Source organism: Bidens hawaiensis, unplaced genomic scaffold (genome assembly GCF_021521415.1).
Source record: "Bidens hawaiensis isolate Kalapana, Puna unplaced genomic scaffold, B.hawaiensis_p1.1 tig00066239_1, whole genome shotgun sequence".
NCBI classification, from domain to species: domain Eukaryota; kingdom Viridiplantae; phylum Streptophyta; class Magnoliopsida; order Asterales; family Asteraceae; genus Bidens; species Bidens hawaiensis.
Window position 1 is genome coordinate 1 of NW_027501788.1, and position 21,160 is coordinate 21,160.

Below are 21,160 nucleotides of genomic sequence, written 5' to 3' on the forward strand. Positions count from 1 at the left end.
ATATAAAGGTGGTGCCAACTTTGTTTGTTCAACGATTTGAAGATCTGGAAAATATCTCTATCAGATATTTTACGATACGTGCTGATGACATGAATGATTGTACAGTCAAAATCCTTCACATTGGAGAAAAGTTTTATTTTAGGAGGGGTTGGCTGAAAGTAGTTGAAGCTTTAAAACTGAAAAGGGGACAACATCTGGTATTTGATTATGCTGGTAGAGATGTTTTCAAGTTGACAGCTTTCAAGGGAGATGGTATGGAATATAGATTGACACCAGTTAAATGTCCGGAAAGGGTTCGAGAAATTATAGATGTTGATCTTGAATCTATTGAAAATGAATCTGATTATAATCTTGATGAGAATAATGCTGATTTTGAAGTAACTTCTGTGGGAATGAATCAAGAGTCTGAAAATAATGTTGATGTTGATGTTGATGAGCAGCATTTTATGGATGTTGATGTTGATGTTGTTGATGTTGATAACTGTAACAATGGTGATGAAGAAATTGTTGGTGGGATTAATGAGATTCATGTTGAAGTTGATGATGGTACAAATGGTGATGAAGAAAATGATGATGCAGTTAATGTGGTTGATGATGATGATCTACAATTCGAGAAAACAATTGTTGATTGTTTGGTAATTCTCTAACAATTGGTGATAGTTTTAATTTTATACTCCAAATATAGCATTCATAAAATATAATGTTTTCATTTTTTTCCCAGCGTTTACCAAATCGTTTTGCAGGCAAATCAAAGTTGAATCAAGCAAGGAATGTCATTATCAGAAACAACGAAGGTGTGGAATTTAAAAGTGAACTTCGTGTGGAAAGTCCACACAACAATCCGAGATACCGTGTGCATGACTTCAAAGGTATGTTAACGACTTTTGACTTGAATGTTGGAGACAGATGTTTGTTTGCTTTTAACAAAAGCGAGGGGAAAATAATCATAAGTAATGTTGTGAACAATTAAGACAATTTTCTTTTTATGTTTTATGTTTGGTAATCATGACTTTAACCTTTTAATTATGGTTTATGATAGTTTTTAAACAATATTTGAAGCAATGTTTTAACTTAGAATATGTATGGCTTTATGTAAGACTTTTTGGTAATTGTAAGGCCTCGCTACCGGTAGCCCTACTTTCGTGTTGGATTTACTCATAAACGCAGTTCTAAATATCAGAGTTAATTAAAAACATTCGCGAATATAAAAACTTTAATAAAACATTTCATAACAATTCAAAACTTGTCTTAAACAACCAACTTGTCTTTCGAAAACTAAGTAATTAAAACATAATACGCCCTGAGCCTTCCGATGCCAGTCTCTTATTCAACGCCACGTGTCCCCTCAAGCGAGCTGCCTCATCCTACTCACCTGCGTGCATACTAAAAGTCAGCTACGCTAAGTGAATTCTAGTTAATCATACATTATACAATACACACAAACTTATATTCTTTCATTCATACTTTCATATTTTCTTTTGTACTAACTTGCTTTCATATCTTACGTTATAAAGAGCATTACGCCCTACATTCCTCGAGTATTATTAGGGCTCGGTACCCTCCTTCCTCGAGTATTATTAGGGCTCAGTACCCTCCTTCCTCGAGTATTATTAGGGCTCGGTACCCTCCTTTCTCGAGTATTATTAGGGCTCGGTACCCTCTTTCCTCGAATATTAGTAGGGTTCGGTTCCCTAGTTCTCGAATATTAGTAGGGTTCGATTCCCTCTTCGTTACCATACAACCATACATCATACCTCGAGTATTATTAGGGCTCGGTACCCTTTTCGTAACCATACAACCATCATTTCCTTCTTTTATTATCTTTATCACGTTCATACACATAAGCATACATATCATACTTACCTTATATATAGCATTACAACCTGACAGTACGTGCAATATCCGAAGATCGTTCACGTACCATCAAGAAATCATTCATACATTTCACATTATTCACATAAGGCATACACTTATCTCTTAAGATAAGCGTATTAACAAACATATTGAGTATGCACACAGCCTCGAAAACATAGCACATAAATGGGGCTAGAAACTCACCTGAACACGGTTACGTTCACCGTTAATTGTTATTCCCTTCTTGAGCTGTGCACGGCTAACTGTATAACAATACACGTATCAATCATCTATCGCTATCTATATTGAGTTTCTAGTTCAATTATAACCCACAACGAACGGGGGTCCGGGGGCAGCGCCCCTGGCAGCGGGGTTCTAGGGGCGGCAGCCCCTAGCAGGGTCCAAGGGGTAGAGCCCCTGGCTGGGGTCGAGCTGTCTTAACGCATTTTTCACTAGGATTTTAATTCATTTCTCAGCGAACTTAACTTTTGGCGAACTTAATATTAAGCGAAGTTAACATCAGCGAGCTTGCTGTTCAGCGAAGTTAACATTGGCGAACTTACTGTTCAGCGAAGTTAACATTGGCGAACTTATACCTCAGCGAACTTAACATCCAAGCGAACTTAAGGTTGGCGAACTTGTTGTTAGGCGGACTTAACAACAAGCGAAGTTGGCCAGCGAGCTTATTGTGGCGAAGTTAACATTCAGTGAGGTTAGCAGTGAGCGAACTTATATGCTTGAGCGAACATATAAGACAGGCGTACTTGCTTGGCGAACATGCTGGGCGAACTTGCTTGGCGAAGTTAGTTGCAGGCGAAGTTGCCCAGCAGCAACTACGGCTCATCCAAAACTCCCATAACCATCACCGTTTTAACGCGAAATCTTTGGATACGATATTTAACCAACTCGCGATCAACCCTATGGTCGTTTATGAATAAGATTTGGCCCGAAAATGCATAAAGTTCGGACCTTTAAGCTCGAAACGTTCAATACTAGTTTAAGGGTTCATTTAATCGAGCCGTTTCCATTTCCGGGTTCATTACACTCATATTTACTATCAAGTTTACAACTTTATCTTTCGTTTATACTCGATCTATTCTAGGTTCAAGTTTCAAGACTAAACGTGTATAAAAATGTAAACTTTAAAGGTAAAACGGCTTACCTTTATACGTTCTTCGGTCTCGGTTAGCTTGCTTAAGGGCTCTAGATCTTGTGTCTATCTTGAATCGCGTGCTTGCTCGGACCTCACCTCTCTTTCTCTCGGCCGAAATATGGTGTAGTGTATGTGTGTGTGTTTTGAATGTATAGAGAATAAGATGGAAATGAATGATGGTTTAGGGTTTAAGGGTGATTTAAGGAGGTATTTATACCCCTTAAGGCTCATGGACCTAAGGCCCATTACCCTTATTCCATCTTAATTAAATCCAAGTCCATGATCTTTTCCATATTAGACGTTAGTTAATATTATTAAACGCACGACAATTTAACGCAACTTTCTTTATTTATTATTAGAATATTTTAGGATGTTACAGTAATTTAGAATGTTTATAACTTAGTACTATAATGATGGACTACTTTTAATTATATTGCTTGAAGTAAAGGCTTTTTATTATATTCATTGAATTCAACGATTATGATTGTGGAATATATGTAAACATTATGAGATGCCATATAATTGACCATAATTGTTTAAAAACATGAATATTGATAAACTTTTAAAAAGTACTTACAAACTTCGAAATACTTCTTTATATACAACATTTGATGTTTCATTTGAAGTATTACCATCACTATCTAGAATTAGAACTTTAAGTCCGTCTCGTCTTGTAACTCTTGATAACGCAACATACAGTTGACCATGTGTAAAAACGGGCTTTTTCAAATATAATCCAACTCTTGATAGTGATTGCCCTTGACTTTTGTTTATGGTCATTGTGAAACATAAAGCAAGTGGATATTGTCTTCTTTGTAGCTTAATGTGAAGTTTTTTGTCGGTAGGTATTAAAGTAATTCTTGGAATATAATGCCCATCTCCAATATTACTACCTGATATAATCTCCACTCGTATAATACGTTTTCCCAATGAGACCACCTTTAAACCGAGTACCGTTACACAATCCACTTTTCTGATCAATATTTCTTAGTAGCATAACAGGAACTCCTACCTTTAACACCAACTTGTGGTTTGGCAAACCTGATGCTTTAATTCCATTAAGAATGTCTGGAGAGCATAAACTTTCATCCAAATTCTCATTAATCATGTCAGTAGGACATACACTATCAGAACTTAGATATTCCCTTTCTTCTCCAGGAAATATTGACAGCAAACGATCATTAATTTCTTGAACAATATCATTTTTTGGAGCAAGTATTGCTCTTTCATGAAAATAATTTTGTTTTTTGAAATTTTGTAAAACGGAGGGATAGACAAAGTCTATTAATTCAGAAACTGGATCAGATGAATGTCTGATAAGAAGATCTTGTGGTATTTCTATTTGTGCTTCACCATCATTGGTACCACCAACATTACCCTCGCCTATATCCAAAAGCCATTGTGCAAACAATTTAGTTTGCTCAATTTCAGTTGAATGGATTGAGGTACTTAACCTCAGATTTTTTGTCAACTTAAGGACTTTGCAATTTCTTCAAATGTAAGAAGAAGTTAAACATGAATTGACAATTTGTTGTCTACTTCCACGTGGGACAACCGGTAATATTTGTCTAAAGTCTCCTCCAAAAACAATCACTTTTCCACCAAATGGTAAATTTGAAGAAGCTCCTGATGCGGATGTTAAAATATCTTTTAATGATCTATCCAAAACTTCAAACCCATGCTTGTGTACCATCAGTGCTTCATCCCATATAATTAGTGAGGTTTCTCTTAATAGATATGCAAGATCGCTATCTGGCTTTATGTAGCAAAATGAATCCTCAACCAAATTAATTGGGATGTGAAACATGGAGTGTGCAGTCCTACCTCCGGATAACAAAAGTGATGCGATTCCACTTGACGCAACACTTAAAACAATTTTTCCTTGGGATCTTATAGATGCACATAAGGTCTTCCAAAGATAAGTTTTCCAGTCCCACCATAACCATAAACAAAAAATACCCCACCTTTGTTCTTATCAACCGCTTCAATGATTTCTTCATATACAGAATGCTGCTCATCAGTAAATGAAGAAAACATTTGTTCAAACTCTTGAGCTAACATCACATTGTCATAAGCTAGTTCTTCACTAAGTAAAAGATTATTTGCAGAAGAAATGGAATCTTGATTAGGAAAAGGTATGGTAGAAAACTTTTTTAGAGTAGAATTATTTCTTAATAGAAACTTTTCTATCTCAAACAATGTAAGGTTTTTGAGTTGTTCTTCATTAACTTCTAAACCTGTACATTTTAAAAACATGTGTTATACAAAAAATAAATTAAATATAGATTTTTAAATAGATATAATAAAACAGGAAATTAAATCATGATATGAATTTTTATACCTGGATGCTTTAAAACAATGCGTTGTTTGTATAAAATATCATCTGACAAATAAGTCCACGTAGTTTCCCAAACAAATTCAGGTCTAGACATGCTCTCCGACATTAGCAATGTGCAAAATAAACTTCTTAAGTAATAACCAGTTCCAGTAAAACTTGCTTCTACAATTGCTTCAACGTATTCATTGTCATCATCCAAAAGGCCACATGCATAACATGCATCTCTAAATGTTGGATATTCAACAGAGTTGACGGTTGGTATTTGAGCAAATGTTGTTGGACCTTTTACCTTGTTCAACAAAATTCTTAAATAATAAGCTTCACCAAGAGAAGGAAAAACTGCATGAATTCTGCCAATGGAAAATCCTTTTTTCTTGGTTTCCAATAACGTTTGTCGGCTTTCCAAACAAACTTTGTAGGAAATTCAAGATAAGTTAAAGTACGTGCTTCTGGATAATTTTGATTGCATTTGAACCACTCTAAAAACATTGAGGAAGCAACAGATGGTTTATCTAATATATCATCAAGATCATCAAACGACTCATAAATAACCTGCTGTTGACCAGGTAGATGAAAAGGAAACCTAATCACTGAGGGAGTCCTATAATGTATATCATATAAAAAAATCCTCCATGATTCTTCACATGCAGATATATATCTACAACTATAGTAGTATTTGATTTCATCAATGTTTTCTTGATTGTGATTTTCTTGATTGGTTGGTACAAAACAAACCGATGCTCTATCATGGCCTTTATTTATATATTTAAACAAATATTTGATGGAACCGGCTTGATTGCACCACTCAACATTGATGTGTGCTTGATATCTTTTTAAGAGTGTTTTGTTATACGGCACAACGCTTGTATTATCCAACATCACACTTGACTTCTCAACAAAAAAACCATTATTTCGTCTTCTGTATACGGGATAACCATCACCGTCAATTGATGTGAATTCATGGAATTTTTTTGGAAAATTTTTTGAACAGTTTCCGTCAATCATGCATGGACAGTTCTTGTTTACAATGCCACACAGACCATGAATCATGAACTCCCTTACAAGATAATACAATTCTGGATCTAACTTTTTGTCTGGTATTTCAGCTGAAATAAATGGATCAATATGTTCAACTGTTGGAAGTTTGTGATCAGCATGCATAAATAAACACAGATGAGCATGAGGCAACCCACGTTTTTGAAACTCCACTGTATATACAACTATAAAAAAAGATAAACAAACATATCAGATTGTTACATCAAAATGAATAGCAAAAATAAGTGTATTAAATTAAAGTTTAATACAAAAAAGACATTTAATGTTAATAGAAAGTTTGTAATTAATATAAAATAGGGGAAGATATGGTGGATTACTATATATGGCATAATATATACTTAACTTAATATGAAATAGGTCAAATCAGAAATGAAAGGTCACGGGGTATAATAACCTACAGCCGTCAAAAGTAATGATGATGGAAGCTGGAAAACCAAAAGTCTGGTTTACGAATTAAATGTTTAGATTTAGAAGATTTTGTTTACAAAGTATATTAATATATGTCAAATGAAATATGAACACCACATCTTTTTAACTTTGTTCTTTAAGTTTTCTGAAAAAAAAATGGCGGCTATAGTATCATGGAGGTTTAAACATTTAGAAGGTTGTTTTGTGCTACGAATGAACGATCGAAGGGTGATAAAAATAAGAACGGTGAGAGGGGTGTTGAATCTAGAAGAACATGTACTCAGAAAGCTGTATGAGTTAGGGATCTGTCCGGGAGAGGATTTTAGAAAACCAGTGAGGCTCATGAAAAAGCTTCATCAAATATTTGATCCTAATCAAGTACAACCAGAAGTTCCAGCACAAGTCGTTCAATGGACTTTTTTTGAAACTGATCAGAACATCCAACTGCGATATGACAATGATGAAACCAAAAACTTGTCATTGGATGAAATTCTGAGCATGCAAGGGGTTTCTTTTTGTGAAAAAATGCTTTCCATTGAACCGATTTTTGTTGGAATGCATTCATCATCTCTTCTCAGTTTCAAAAAGGCTCTTTCAAGGAGATTGGAGGTTGAAAAAGAGATTTTCAAAGAGCTTGTTGCTGCTGGTTGGATTAGTGATGAAGAAGCTGAAGGAAGTGATGGCTATATCTCGGATGTGGATCTAGACATCACAAGTGATGATGAATGCTTCTATTGAGGTAAATAAATTAAATATTGAAATTTCTATATTAATCTTTTTAGTTAACTTTGTACCTTAATGTATTTGTATTTCTGGATTAAGTAGTCATTTTATAGATTGAGAAAGTTATGATATGTAATATTTTACACATAGTAAAATAGGGGAAATGTGTTATATGTTTTGTATAAGAGAATTATATTGTTTAACTAAATAGTTGTAATATATTAGTGTTATAATATGATTATTAAGGGTGTGTTTGGGATAGCTTATCTAAGTGAAAAGGGAGTTTTGTTGAAAGGAGTTATAAAGTTGTGTATTTTTTAAAATAATATTTTGAAAAAAATGTTTGGATTAGGTTATTTGTTTAGAAAAATCAAAATGACCAAAATAGACACTCTTTTTTAAAAGGATTGTAATGGTTTTTGAGGGTTAAATGGTGTAATAGGTAATTCAAATCAATGAAGTTAATAAGTTAGAGATTCCTAAGTTTTGAAAACTCATATATTTTGCTTTAACCATAACTTAAAATCCAAAAGGCGTTATGGTTTGCCAAACACCTTATTAACTTTAGCAAAAATTTTATCAGTTATAAGTTATGAAAATAAGGAATTCCAAACACCCAATAAATATTAAATTTTAATAGATGTTTTTGTTTGCTTATTATTAGAGTTTTATTAGTATAGTTTTAGGTTCAAATATATAAAGCATTTCAATAAGTTAGTTACGGTTTAATAGTAAGCCTTGAAAATACTTATTATTATAGTAGTTTTAGATTATTTGAGAAAATTATAACAACAATTAAGCATTTAAGTTATAATGTTTTGAGTTTTGGTTATATTTTGAATATAGGTGGTGGCTGGTGGTGAATGCAGGTGATGAGTGCTGGTGAATGCAGGTGGTGGTGGTGGTGAAAACTTTGTTTTTCATGTTTTTGATATGTAATGGTATGGTTATGGTGAACTCAAGACAATTTTTTTTAAACTGTTTGCCTTATGTTTATAAGGCTTGGTATGTAATATATTATTATGTAGGATGGTATGCTAATTATATATATAATGAGATATATGATAATATATGTTATATGTATAATTATTTTCCTTAATATGGTTTGGTAGCATACATATATGTTTGTTGATGATTAGTAGAAATAAGGAGAAAAAAGTACCTGCTTGGACCTTTCCAAGTATTGAATTCTCCTCGATGTCTTTAATGATAGAATCCAATTTGATTTTGAATAATCGACATAAAATATCAGGTCTGTCTTCGGCATTAAGCGTTGTGTCTTCTAAAAATCTTTTAACTTATGGCCATTTAGGGTTACATGTAATTGTAATGAAAAAATCTGGATAACCATACCACTTACAAAGAGACATGGCATCTAAATAATTTTGCAACATGTAACGTGCACTGCCAGTAGAGGAAGAAGGTAGTATAACACGCTGACCAACTCTAGACAGATCGTTGTTGCCTTGATTTTGAAAAGAACAGAGATTCTCATAGTCTCACATCTTAATTTCTTTTGCTGATTACGTATGAAAAAGAGTCTTTCACTTTCGATCATTGTATACGCATCAACTAAAAATTGCTGAAAAGGGCGCCTAGAAAGTAGAATCAATGAATAATGATTCAATCTGTCTTGGATCATGTAACAGAAAAACTCTCTCATTGTGCATAAGCGTGTTTTAGTGGTGTTTGAACTAGAAACATCACGATGAGGAATGTCAATTCTGTAACAATCATCACCATAAATAAAAATAATCGGATACTGAAGTGGCACATAAGAGGGATGTAATTCACTAATACGTTGCAAAAAACCCTCTTTGGTCTTGACAATAATATCTCTAGGTTCAAGTGGCGTGTCAATGTCTCCAACAACTAAAGCAGCAACCTCAGAGGCAGTTGGCAAGTTATATGTTCTTCCATCTTTATTTCTTTTTGCAATAAGGCGTAACTTTAGATCAGCATGAGGATTGCTTTGAAAACAGTCACGGGCCATTCGGTAAGATTTCACCAACTCATTGTGTGCATCTAACATGTTTTTCAACTCCTGAATAATCTCAACATCTAAAGTTTCAGATGCTTATGTCGACGCCTTGTTGGAATTACTGAAAAAATATATATGTAATGCAAAAATTAGTTAGCTATTGGGAAAACTATAAATCATATAAAATATAATTCTGTTAACTAAGTAGAAAACATACCCCATACATTCTTGTCTGTTTGCTACCTCATTTTCAGTATCATATATATATATATATATATATATATATATATATATATATATATATATATATATATAACTGAGAAAATTTAGCGTTTGAACCATCTGTTGGTAGAAGACTTCCAATGGAATGGTAATTTTCACCGCTCAATCTAAAAATAAAAGGACCTTTACCTCGGTTTAGGGAGGAATCAACTTTTCCACCCATTGATGTAAAAGCAAACATTGAATTGTATCGACGAATGTTTTTCAAAAAATGTTTGCTTTTTGAATCCAAACCACTAAAAAAACGTTTATAACTGGGTGGAGGTTCTTTAAAAGTTGGAAGATGAACTTTGTTGTATCCACAACATAAACTAAAGCTTGATTTATTTTTTCTTTGTCTACTTCGTAACGTTTCATCCTTCCACAATTTTGCATTACATTTTTCACATACATGACTTTGATCTCCATGATCTAAATAATCTGATACAAATTATTTACTACATTTATTAATACTTCATTATAAGATAGTAAAATTTGATATGTTAAAAAAATATAATAAAATAAAGAATATTTTTAACCTTTAGATTTACCAGAGAATATTTGATTCATTAATTCTACATCATCATCATCTTGATCTTGTTCTATTACATCTGATGTATATGTATTAGACATATTTTGTTATTTTGATTTGGATGAAAATGCTTTAATATTCCTTGCGTTAGAAGATTGAGCGGTTGCTTTTTTTGAATTAAGATATTGTTTTCTGATCAGTCGAGAGATTTGTGGACTGCTGTTATCATCATTGCTGTAAGACACTATAATATATATACAAAACAATTATAAGTAAGTAGTCACATATAAATTAAAATATGTATCATCATCTAAAGGAAAAGCATAAAAGATAAGTATAGTTATTTACCGTTGGTAATATTAGAAAGTGGTTGTGTAATATTGTAATCCGAAGAAGCAATAACGTTATGAACATTTGTAATTGATTGATAAGAAACATCATTTTCCTTTCCATGGTGCTTATTTGGTTGTGTTATTGGAAGGTTGAAATTGAAATTGATATCTTCCAAAGATGCTGCAAATTCATGAATGTGTATTGTTATGATGGATGTATTATAAAGGACAATAGATTTAATTATATTACCTTGAAAATTTTGGCTTAAATTTGGTGAGTACATCTTTGTTTTCTGTGTTGTTTTCTTTCTTTAAAAACTATATGTGAATAATATAAATTGTAATTACAAATTGTAATTACATAAGAAGATATAAATTAAAAAAAATTATACCATTTGAGGTGGTAGATTGTGGGCTTATTATCTGTGAATCTGTATGAAAAAAAAAATTATAACTGTTGTTAATAAATATGTCTATTTTTATTATTAATAAATAACTATGTTACAAAAATAACCTTCGAAATGGAATCGCGAGTGAAGTTGTTGGGTTTTTTTAACAGCCATTTCGAGTTTTCTTTTCTGTCTCATAAACTTTGCTTCAACAATTTTTTGATTGTAATATGTACAAAATGTTATTTTTGAATCTAAAATTAGTAGTTGTATTAAAAAGAAAAGGTAATTTATAACATGGTATTTAAATAATTAAATGAACAAAACATAACATTGGTATTCTATAACAAAAAACTTTATATAACATTTGAAAACATTACATTATAGTTTTCATTAAGAAATTTATATTGAATGACAAAAAAATTTAAAAGTTTTTAAATGAATATATAAGTTGAAAATTTAAAACAAAATAAAGTTTTTGGTAACATGAAAACATGTAATACTTTAAAATATAAACACAAAACAAACATAAAGTTAATTAAAAACCATAACATAGTGATACATTTCCAAATAGTCTTAAACCAAAAGGTACACAACAGGAAATACAACAATAAAACCATAAACCTTGGAATGAATCCAAGATCTGATAATAGTTCTTAAACAACAGAGATAATTAAAAAAAAATTCAAAATAACATAGATGAACATTAAAAACATAAACATAAACACTTCATTTTTCGAGCTTGGGGATTAGCAGGGCAGGCTTGCCATCAGAAACAGGTTTGTTGGTAGACATATCCCCAAGTTCAACAACATCGTAAGTGTTCATCAAATTTTTCTTGAAACTTGGATTTTTGGATTTCCTCTTAAAAGTTGCAGTGTCACAAACATCAGGCTTCTCAATTTGTTTGGCATTATTTTGTTTTCCAGCTGGAGTAATGACATTATCATCCATAATTTCAACAACAACCTATAAATTTATAAAATAAGCTTGTAAGTAAATGTTGCATTTTCTATTAATAAATTGAAAATTTAAAGTTAAATTGATGGTAATTACCATTGGTTTGAGAGCTTGGCTTGAGTCAATACCACCAAGATTACCAACCTAATATGTATTTACAAACAAAGAATGAAGTTCAAATATTTAAAATTATATTTATATAAGGTTGAAAAAAAATATGTAATACTGTAAAGAATTGACATAATTTTAACTATATAAAGGTCATACATTGGGGTTCAGTGTGTCTTGAGACTGACTATCATCCAAACAGTTGGTCAAACATGAGGAGTCATCAACCTTTAATTGGAAAAATTTACCATCACAGTTTGTTGGTGAAAAAATGCATGTTGAATATATTTTTATATAAATGTATTACCTCAGAATTGTTTGACTTCTTTTTAAGCTCAAAGATAATATCAGCATCATCAATGACTTTGGTAACACCAAAAACCCAGAAGTTGTTTTCTGATTAAACTCGGTAATATCAATCCGAAATGCAAACTTTTTCCCCACAAGAACATCGAACTCATCAGGATACAAAGCTTTATCACCACCCTGTTTTAAGTAACATTTTACAACAATATTAACATCAAATAGTTATTAAAATTAAAAATATAAGCCAGAAAAATTATAAAGTAATAATGGTATCTTACAGCAGCATGTTTGTCAACTAAAGCTTTAGCAGAAGTGTTGAGAATTTTCGAAGCTTCTCTGTCAAAAACTGTCAAAGAAACACTTCCTGTGGAATCCTGAACCACCAATGGGAGTTCAGCCTGCATAAATAATATATCATGTAACATACTATGATTATAAGAAAAATATGATGATAAAATTTAAATATAATATTACCTTTCAACAACTTCAATAACAGTATTATTGCAAGTCTCTGTTTTACATTCAAAAACATCTTCTTGATCAACCAAAACACCCACAGTATGTTCATCACTATCACACTTTTTTGTAACCTTCTTGTGACAAGTTTTACAAGCAAAATAATACCAGGGCAATTCTTCTTGTATCATCCGAACAGTACCAACAATAAGCACAGACTTCACCTATATTTATGTTAACTCTATTATAACATAACATAAGTATTAAATATTAAAAAAAGTCAAATAAAGTTTACCTCATTCAGAGTTATCTCAGCTATGGTAACAAATTCGCTCCTTACAACATATTCATCATAGAGAGATAAAAACATTCCAGATAACCTAGATGATTGGGTGGAACATGATGAACCAACAGAGTTTTGAAGGAAGCTGATAAAAAATGAAAAATTTAGTGAGTAAAATAAAAAATATGCAAAATCATATTATATTGTAATATGAAACTTTAATAATGAATGTATAAAACCTGTTCGAAATGAAGTAATTTCAACAATGTCAGAATTCACAAATAGCTTTGAAATATTAAAACAGTTGTTTGCATAACCGAAACGACCAAAATACTTCAATGTGCCAAATTAGAGTACAACAACAATAACACCATTTTCATTTCTGTTTTTCCAGTGCTCTAAAACAGAATCAGCATAAGAATCCCACAAAGAAAGGTAAATTGAATTCATCCTTGCAAAACAGAATTAAAAATAATATTTCAACAAAAGTGGTTACAAACTAAATTTATAATTATAAAATATTAACACTGAATACATACTCAAGATCTTGAAGAATGACATTCACTTTCTTTGTGTCTTTACCCTTTGATGTCTTGAATTTCTTCAGATCTTTAACATCAGCAACAAAACCAATAACATCTGGAAAAATAATTTGTGGATTTAAATATAAAAAGTTAAAGAACAGAGAAATAAAATAATTGTACAATATAAAATCTGTTTACCTAAAGCTTGATTATCAGGAACAGTTTTTTCAATGATATCCTTAAAATCTATGAAACAGAATCCATATACTGGACCAGAGAAATCAAAACATGGGAACGCATCACTGTCCACAAAAATACCAAGCTTGTTTTGGTTGTTCCCATATTTGTACTTTGAGTCATTCAAACCAATCGTAGGCCTCACAATGTAATAACATTCTACAAAAGTAAAATTAAAGAAGTGTAAATAAGATTTAATCAAAAAATTATTTAGTGATTTTAAAAAAACTAAAAGCATAATCTAAAAAAATAAAAAATCAACATATGATATTAATTGTGCAAAGTAAAAAGTAATATTAAGTATAAAAAGAGGATAATATTATAAAGAAGCTGATTCATTAATAATATCTACAATTATTTATTAATTTTAATAATAAAAAAAAAGTTGGAACACAAAATAGGTTATACTCTTTTGAATAAAAATGGAAAACTACAAAATACAAATAACTTTAATTCACATACAATTTGACAAATATTCTTAAAATTACTTAAAGATACATACTAATTTTATAACATATGTTCAAATATAATACAAATACAATGAAGAAAAAATAGAGTGTAAACAACTATTAAAAAAATTAGTATAAACAATCAAGACAATTATAGTAAATGTTATCAATATTTACTACAAAATTATAATATAAATTCTAAACTAATATAATAACAATAAGAAATCAACATATGATAACAACTATGCAAAGTGAAAATAATATTGTTGACTATAAAAATAAAAGAATAGTAAAAATAACCGGATTCATGAAGAAGACTTTCAAATTTGGGAAACCATCTTCTAAGAACATTAGCTTGCATTGTGGTTCCCTGTAAGTAAAAAGTATAGGTCAAAAAGATATGACATGATTTAAAATAAAATGTATAAATTAAATGGATTAAAATATACCTGTTCATCCACAACAATCATTTCAGTTGAGTAAAACTGATCTGGATTATTATACAAAGGCTGCTTCCATAAACGGATTACACGAACTTTGACAGTGTAATCACGACGAGGCAAATCCAAATCCTTCAAATAAGTGATGTTTCTGTACCAAAATAATATGCAAAAAACAAATTTATTAATTATAAGTTGATATAAATAAAGAATGCATTACAACATAAAGTATTAGAATATACCCGTGCTCCATGACTTCACAAGAAAGATACAATACAGAAATTAAAGACAAGGGGGAGGTGAGCGTGCAAAATTGTGAGCATGTGGGGGAGTATTTATAGATGAAAAACAACAATCTATTTTAGGCTATATGAAAAATAGAAGGCAAATTTCTTTCTTGATTTGATAAATTGTTAACTAAATTGGGAAAGATTTTCTCTAAAAAGAACTTTATTAAGACTAAACAAATATAACTTTGTACCAACTTTTACATAAACCAATACATAAAAACGGTTAAAAACAGAATGCATCAAAATATCCATAAAATTTTTACAATATTTTGAAAAGACTAAACACTTTAAAAGTTTAAGTTTAGTTAAAAATATAAACTACAGTTTATAATTTTCAAAATATAATTATTACAAATCTGTGATTATAAAGTTTCAGATTAAAAATTTATAATTTTCAAAATATAAACTATTGTCCCAAATATATAGTTTAAGTATTGAGTATTTTTCTTACATTTTTTAAAAATTTAAATTTAATATTCATTATATATGAAAAGATTATCAACATATTTAAGTAAGGCCAAGATTAACTTTCTAAAAACAATACATTAAAACGGATAAAAACAGAAAGCATGAAAATATCCAATGAATATTGACAATGTTTTGAAAAGACAAATCAATTGAAAAGTAAAAGTTTATTTCAAAATCTAAAATATGGTTTGTAATTATTGAAATTTAATTATTGTTAATCCGTGAATGTAAATAAATAACAACAAATATATACTTTTAAACGAAATTGGAAAATATACATGAGAATTTAATTAGCCAGATTCTTGATTGGAATTTTAAACAGGGTCAATGGGTGATAAATTATCTGTTTTATTTCTTATAACATAAAAAAAACAAAATTAGAAATCTGTGATTAATATTATTGTCCCAAATATATAGTTTTAAAGGTAAATGGAAAATGTATATGAAAACTGAATTAGCGAGGTTGTTGATTGTAATTTTAAGCGGTGTCAATGCTGATTTATTTCTGTTTTATTTATTATAGCCTTAATTTTTTATTTTTTTTTCATTGTTAGTTAATATCTAAAGTTAGTTGAGATATATATTGAGTATTATTCTTACATTTTTTCAAATTTAAATATAATATATAATATTCATTATATATGAAAAGTTTATAAACATATTTAAGTAAGGTCAAGATTAACTTTCTAACTATTTGCAACTTTTAAATAAAACAATACATTAAAACGGATAAAAACAGAAAGCATGAAAATATCCAATGAATATTGACAATGTTTTGAAAAGACCAATCAATTGAAAAGTAAAAGTTTATTTCAAAATCTAAAATATAGTTTGTAATTTTTGAATTTTAATTATTGTTAATCCGTGAATGTAAATAAATAACAACAAATATATACTTTTAAACGAAAATGGAAAATGTACATGAGAATTTAATTAGCCAGATTCTTGATTGGAATTTTAAACAGTGTCAACACTACGTGAATATTGGCTTTTAGCCACACACATGCTCTGAGCGGTTTGCCACACCTCGGTCTAAATGTACGGCTAAAGGTCGCTTTCGCCACACAGTTGTTGTTCGTGTGACTAAAAACACACCTGTTAGAACCTTTAGCCACATAAATTAGATTTTTGTGGCAAAAAATCACACCTGCTGGAACATTTAGCCACACTTTTTCAATTCGTGTGACAAAAAACACACATGTTAGAACCTTTAGCCACATAAATTAGATTTTTGTGGCAAAAAATCACACCTGCTGGAATATTTAGCCACACTTTTTCAATTCGTGTGACAAAAAACACACCTGTTAGAACCTTTAGCCACATAAATTAGATTTTTGTGGCAAAAAATCACACCTGCTGGAACATTTAGCCACACTTTTTCAATTCGTGTGACAAAAAACACAGTTGTTCGAAACCGTTAGCCACACATTCATAAAAAATGTGACTTTTACTTGCCACACTTAGTAAACTATGGTCAAATATGATCTACGCTCACAGTAGTTTGATAACGATGTGGTTAAAAACTAATACATATGGCCACACTTACGGGTATATGTGACCATAGAGTATTGTTTGTTAGCCACTTATAAGTTTTATATGTGGCTAAAAGTTAACGGTGACAGCAAACAAAATGTGTGACCGTTAGTAGTTAATGGCCACACTTTAATTGTTTCATATGTGGCTAAAAGCTTATACATGTGGTCACACTTAAGGGGTTTATGTGACCATAAAGCATTATTTTATAGCCACTTATAAATTTTTATGTATGGCTAAAAGCTAACAGTTACATTAAAACAAAAGTGTGACTATTGATAATTAATAGCCACATTCTACTTCTTTTGTGTGACCAACCAGACATCCACCCTTCAATAACAATCTGAACCCTAATCCATCACCTGCTGCTAATACTTTCATCACTCATTAACATCGATTGAAGCTCATCTTGGTTAGGTAGGTGAGTTATACTTTAATTTTGAGAAATTTGGGTGTTCGAGGGTTTGAATGTAAGCAATTAGGTCTTGAATTCAATCGATTAGTATTCGTTCTAATTTAAACAATCTTGAAAAAAGTTGCAAGTGACATTTTTGAATCTTTACTTTTTATCATTGTTGGATTTATATTTTCTAACGGGGGGTTTTTAACATGATTAGTTAGAACCCAGTGTGATGTCATAAACATGTTAGGGTTTGAGTTTTGTTGAGAACAGTTGGCTGACAGATTTTATTGATTGGTCTGTAACTCGATGTTAAATGATGATTATTGATCGATTTTTGATTTTAGGATATAGTATTCTGAGTCTAGTTTCCAGAAAGGTAAATTTTGTAATATTTGGATGAGCATTGAATACCATTTATGATTTTACAAAAACATGTGTCAAAGCTGATTCGGGGAGTTATATTCTGATCCATTTTTCGGACACCATAACTCCCTAATGACAAACCCAAACGGGTTGGTTCCACTTCTGGAACTTACTATTATGAGTTTAAAAGATAATCCAATTGGTCTTACACAATTTGGTTTAATGAGTTGATAGAACCATTAAACTAGTTTTTGTTGCACAATCTGCTGAACTCTTAGTACCTATATGTAATGTTTGAATTATTGTGAGTTTTCTATGCTTGAGAAAAATATAATAAAAATTGTTTGAGAAACCTGATTCATATATCATACTAGGGTAAATTTTGTATAATTTATCCTTAATCTTTTCTTTGTGAATAAAATCAGTTTGTACATGCCAGAATCTGTCTCGTGAACTGAATGATCATAAGTTAACTTGTATGATGAATATTTGGTTGCTTTGCCATGATATGATGTGTGGATACATGTTAGGACTTTCGGTACTGTTGACATTACTTATTATCACCAACGATTCGTCGGGTCAAGTTTGTGTTTGTGTGTGAGTTCATACGTGGGTCTTAGAGTCATGTGTTGTTGAACATACTCTCATAACTTAAAACACTTGTACTAGGTAACAGTTAACGAGTCAAATGCATTCATTTGGTTTTAGAAAACTCTGTTACACGTGACACCAGGTTTTGGATTGAAAACACGGACATACTTGCATAATAGTTTTGAAAACACTAAACGTTTGCCTATACTTGTTTTCTGGATTAAAAACACAAAACGTTTTGAAGTATTGGTTACGTAACCTGTTGAAACGGGCAAAAACGAGCTGAACTGTTGATTTTTTATTGCTTTGCTGCAAAATTTGTCAAAACGTGCTGAAATGAGCTGTTAAGTGCTGAAACGGACTGAAAAATCGATGAAACGAGCTGTTTAACATGATGTTTGCTGTAAAAACGAGCTGTTACGTGCTGAAACGAACTGAAAACTTGCTGAAACGAGCTGTTTAACATGCTGTTTGCTGTTAAAACGAGCTGTTAAGTGCTGAAACGGACTGAAAAATTGCTGAAACGAGCTGTTTAGCATATTGTTTGCTGTAAAAACGAGCTGTTAAGTACTGAAACGAGCTGTTAAGTGCTGAAACGGACTGAAAAATCGATGAAACGAGCTGTTTAACATGATGTTCGCTGTAAAAACGAGCTGTTACGTGCTGAAACAAACTGAAAACTTGCTGAAACGAGCTGTTTAACATGCTGTTTGCTGTTAAAACGAGCTGTTAAGTGCTGAAACGGAATGAAAAGTCGCTGAAACGAGCCGTTTAGCATGTTGTTTGCTGTAAAAACGAGCTGTTAAGTGCTGAAATGAGCTGTTAAATGATGAAACAGACTGAAAAATCGCTGAAACGAGCTGTTTAACATGATGTTTGCTGTAAAAACAAGCTGTTACGTGCTGAAACGAACTGAAAACTTGCTGAAACGAGCTACTTAACATGTTGTTTGCTGTTAAAACGAGCTGTTAAGTGCTGAAATGGAATGAAAAATCGCTGAAACGAGTTGTTTAGCATGTTGTTTGCTGTAAAATGAGTTGTTAAGTGCTGAAACGAACTGGACTGGAACATGAATTTTAATGATAAAACTAAAACATTTCCTCCGTTGTCCTTGTTAAAAAAAAAGACTCGAGACCCGTTTTGACCCGTTCCGACCTTGACCCATTTTGACCCTGACCCGTTATGACCCGAACCTTTTGACCCTGACCCGTTCCGACCCGAACCATAACAACCTTTTTTTAGTTGACCCGTTCCAACCCTAACCCGTTCCGACCCATAACCCGTTTCGACCCAACCCATTTTCCACCCCAATGTTTAATGTATATCGACGGGTTAGGCGAGTTGTACCTCTTAAGACACAATTTAAAATTATATGCATAATGGGCCATTAGAGATTTCAAGGCCCAATATGGCCCATTAGGACATGTATGACTTGTATTTGTCTATTATGGTCTAATATGACTCCCTATAACACGATATAACCCTTAAATATCTAATGTTACATATCACATGCCATAATAGGCCACTAAGAGATTACAAGCACTAATATGGCCCATTAGAGCGACTATGACATGAAAAAGGCTATAATGGGCCAGTAACATCAACAAGGCCCAATAAGACCTATTGATGAAAGTATCACATGTTATCGGCCATTAACATCTAACTATGACTAATGACATTCCTATACAACCTTCTTAGAGCAACTATGATGTGATAAAGGCTATAATGGGCCACAAACACCAGTTAAGGTTCAATAAGGCCCACTGATGAAAGTATGACATATTATTGGGCGTAACCAAACCATGACTCACTAAACTCATATTCAACCCTTTTAAAGCAACTATGATATGATAGAGACTACAATGGGTCACTAACAACAATAAAGGCCCAAGACGGCCCATTAATGCAAAGTATGACATGCTACTGGGCGTTAACACCAACTATGAGTCACTACACTCCTATACAACCTGTTAAATTAACTATGACATGATATAGATATATTGGGCCATTAACAACAATCAAGGCCTAATATGTTCCATTAATAAAAGTATAACATGTTATTGGGCGTTGACAATGACTATGGCTCACTACACTCATATACAATCTCCTTGTAGCGACTATAACATGATAGGTGATATAATGGGCCACTAATACCAATCAACGCCATTTGATGAGACCAAATATGACTCACTACACTCCTATACAACCTGTAAATAACGTAAATATGACATGATAGACCCATACTGGCCATTAACAACAATCAAGGTCCAATAAGGCCCACTGATGAAAGTATGACATATTATTGGGCGTAACCAAACAACTCATATTCAACCCTTTTAAAGCAACTATGATATGATAGAGACTACAATGGGTCACTAACAACAATCAAGGCCCAAGACGGCCCATTAATGCAAAGTATGAGGACCAACTATGACTCACTACACTCCTATACAACCTGTTAACGTAACTATGACATGATAGAGAAGATATTGGTCATTAACAACAATCAAGGCCCAATATGGCCCATTAACAAAAGTATGACATGTTATCGGGCGTTGACACATGCCTATGGCTCACTACACTCATATACAACCCTCTTGTAGCAACGGGGACATGATAGATGCTATAATGACCACTAATACCAATCAAGGCCCATTGATGAATGTATAACATGTTGGGCCATTGACACAAATCAAGGCCAAATAAGGTCTATTGACGAAAG

The 21,160-nt window shown here is 31.8% G+C and overlaps 3 protein-coding genes and 1 pseudogene across 4 annotated transcripts; 1 reads left to right on the forward strand and 3 right to left on the reverse strand.

Annotated features, from left to right (window-relative positions):
• The first annotated feature begins 11 nt into the window (after positions 1-11).
• On the forward strand, positions 12-1,103 carry LOC143604700 (uncharacterized). The gene is made up of 2 exons (XM_077081097.1): positions 12-377; positions 441-1,103. The coding sequence occupies exons 1-2, from the start codon at positions 90-92 to the stop codon at positions 645-647; spliced, it is 495 nt and encodes a 164-aa protein (XP_076937212.1). The 5' UTR covers positions 12-89; the 3' UTR covers positions 648-1,103.
• A 2,793-nt stretch (positions 1,104-3,896) lies between these two features.
• Positions 3,897-6,506, reverse strand: LOC143604695 (uncharacterized). The gene is made up of 5 exons (XM_077081095.1): positions 6,372-6,506; positions 5,349-5,634; positions 4,967-5,244; positions 4,547-4,916; positions 3,897-4,390 (listed from the first exon to the last, which is right to left on the reverse strand). Exons 1-5 carry the CDS (start codon positions 6,504-6,506, stop codon positions 3,897-3,899), a joined length of 1,563 nt encoding a protein of 520 aa, XP_076937210.1.
• Positions 6,507-11,756: 5,250 nt separating this feature from the next.
• On the reverse strand, positions 11,757-13,164 carry LOC143604698 (uncharacterized; annotated as a pseudogene). Its single transcript, XR_013148345.1, has 5 exons — positions 12,680-13,164; positions 12,403-12,581; positions 12,255-12,323; positions 12,084-12,131; positions 11,757-11,996 (listed from the first exon to the last, which is right to left on the reverse strand). The product of XR_013148345.1 is annotated as an uncharacterized LOC143604698 (transcript).
• Positions 12,872-15,043, reverse strand: LOC143604699 (uncharacterized). The gene is made up of 7 exons (XM_077081096.1): positions 15,033-15,043; positions 14,800-14,941; positions 14,651-14,720; positions 13,863-14,060; positions 13,680-13,779; positions 13,153-13,285; positions 12,872-13,081 (listed from the first exon to the last, which is right to left on the reverse strand). Exons 1-7 carry the CDS (start codon positions 15,041-15,043, stop codon positions 12,872-12,874), a joined length of 864 nt encoding a protein of 287 aa, XP_076937211.1.
• Between the last annotated feature and the right edge of the window lie 6,117 nt (positions 15,044-21,160).

What these genes read in the sequence shown, in the direction of transcription:
- LOC143604700 (XM_077081097.1), top strand. Translation starts at nt 90, where the DNA reads ATGAATGATTGTACAGTCAAAATCCTTCACATTGGAGAAAAGTTTTAT. An exon ending in AGAATAATGCTGATTTTGAA is followed by an intron (nt 378 to 440) that starts GTAACTTCTGTG and finishes GTTGATGAGCAG; the next exon opens with CATTTTATGGATGTTGATGT.
- LOC143604695 (XM_077081095.1), bottom strand. Translation starts at nt 6,506, where the DNA reads ATGCATGCTGATCACAAACTTCCAACAGTTGAACATATTGATCCATTT. An exon ending in TTCATGGTCTGTGTGGCATT is followed by an intron (nt 5,635 to 6,371) that starts GTAAACAAGAAC and finishes TTGTTGAACAAG; the next exon opens with GTAAAAGGTCCAACAACATT. An exon ending in CATTGTTTTAAAGCATCCAG is followed by an intron (nt 5,245 to 5,348) that starts GTATAAAAATTC and finishes TAAAATGTACAG; the next exon opens with GTTTAGAAGTTAATGAAGAA.
- LOC143604699 (XM_077081096.1), bottom strand. An exon ending in AAGTCTTCTTCATGAATCCG is followed by an intron (nt 14,061 to 14,650) that starts GTTATTTTTACT and finishes TTACTTTTGTAG; the next exon opens with AATGTTATTACATTGTGAGG. An exon ending in TCCTGATAATCAAGCTTTAG is followed by an intron (nt 13,780 to 13,862) that starts GTAAACAGATTT and finishes TTATTTTTCCAG; the next exon opens with ATGTTATTGGTTTTGTTGCT.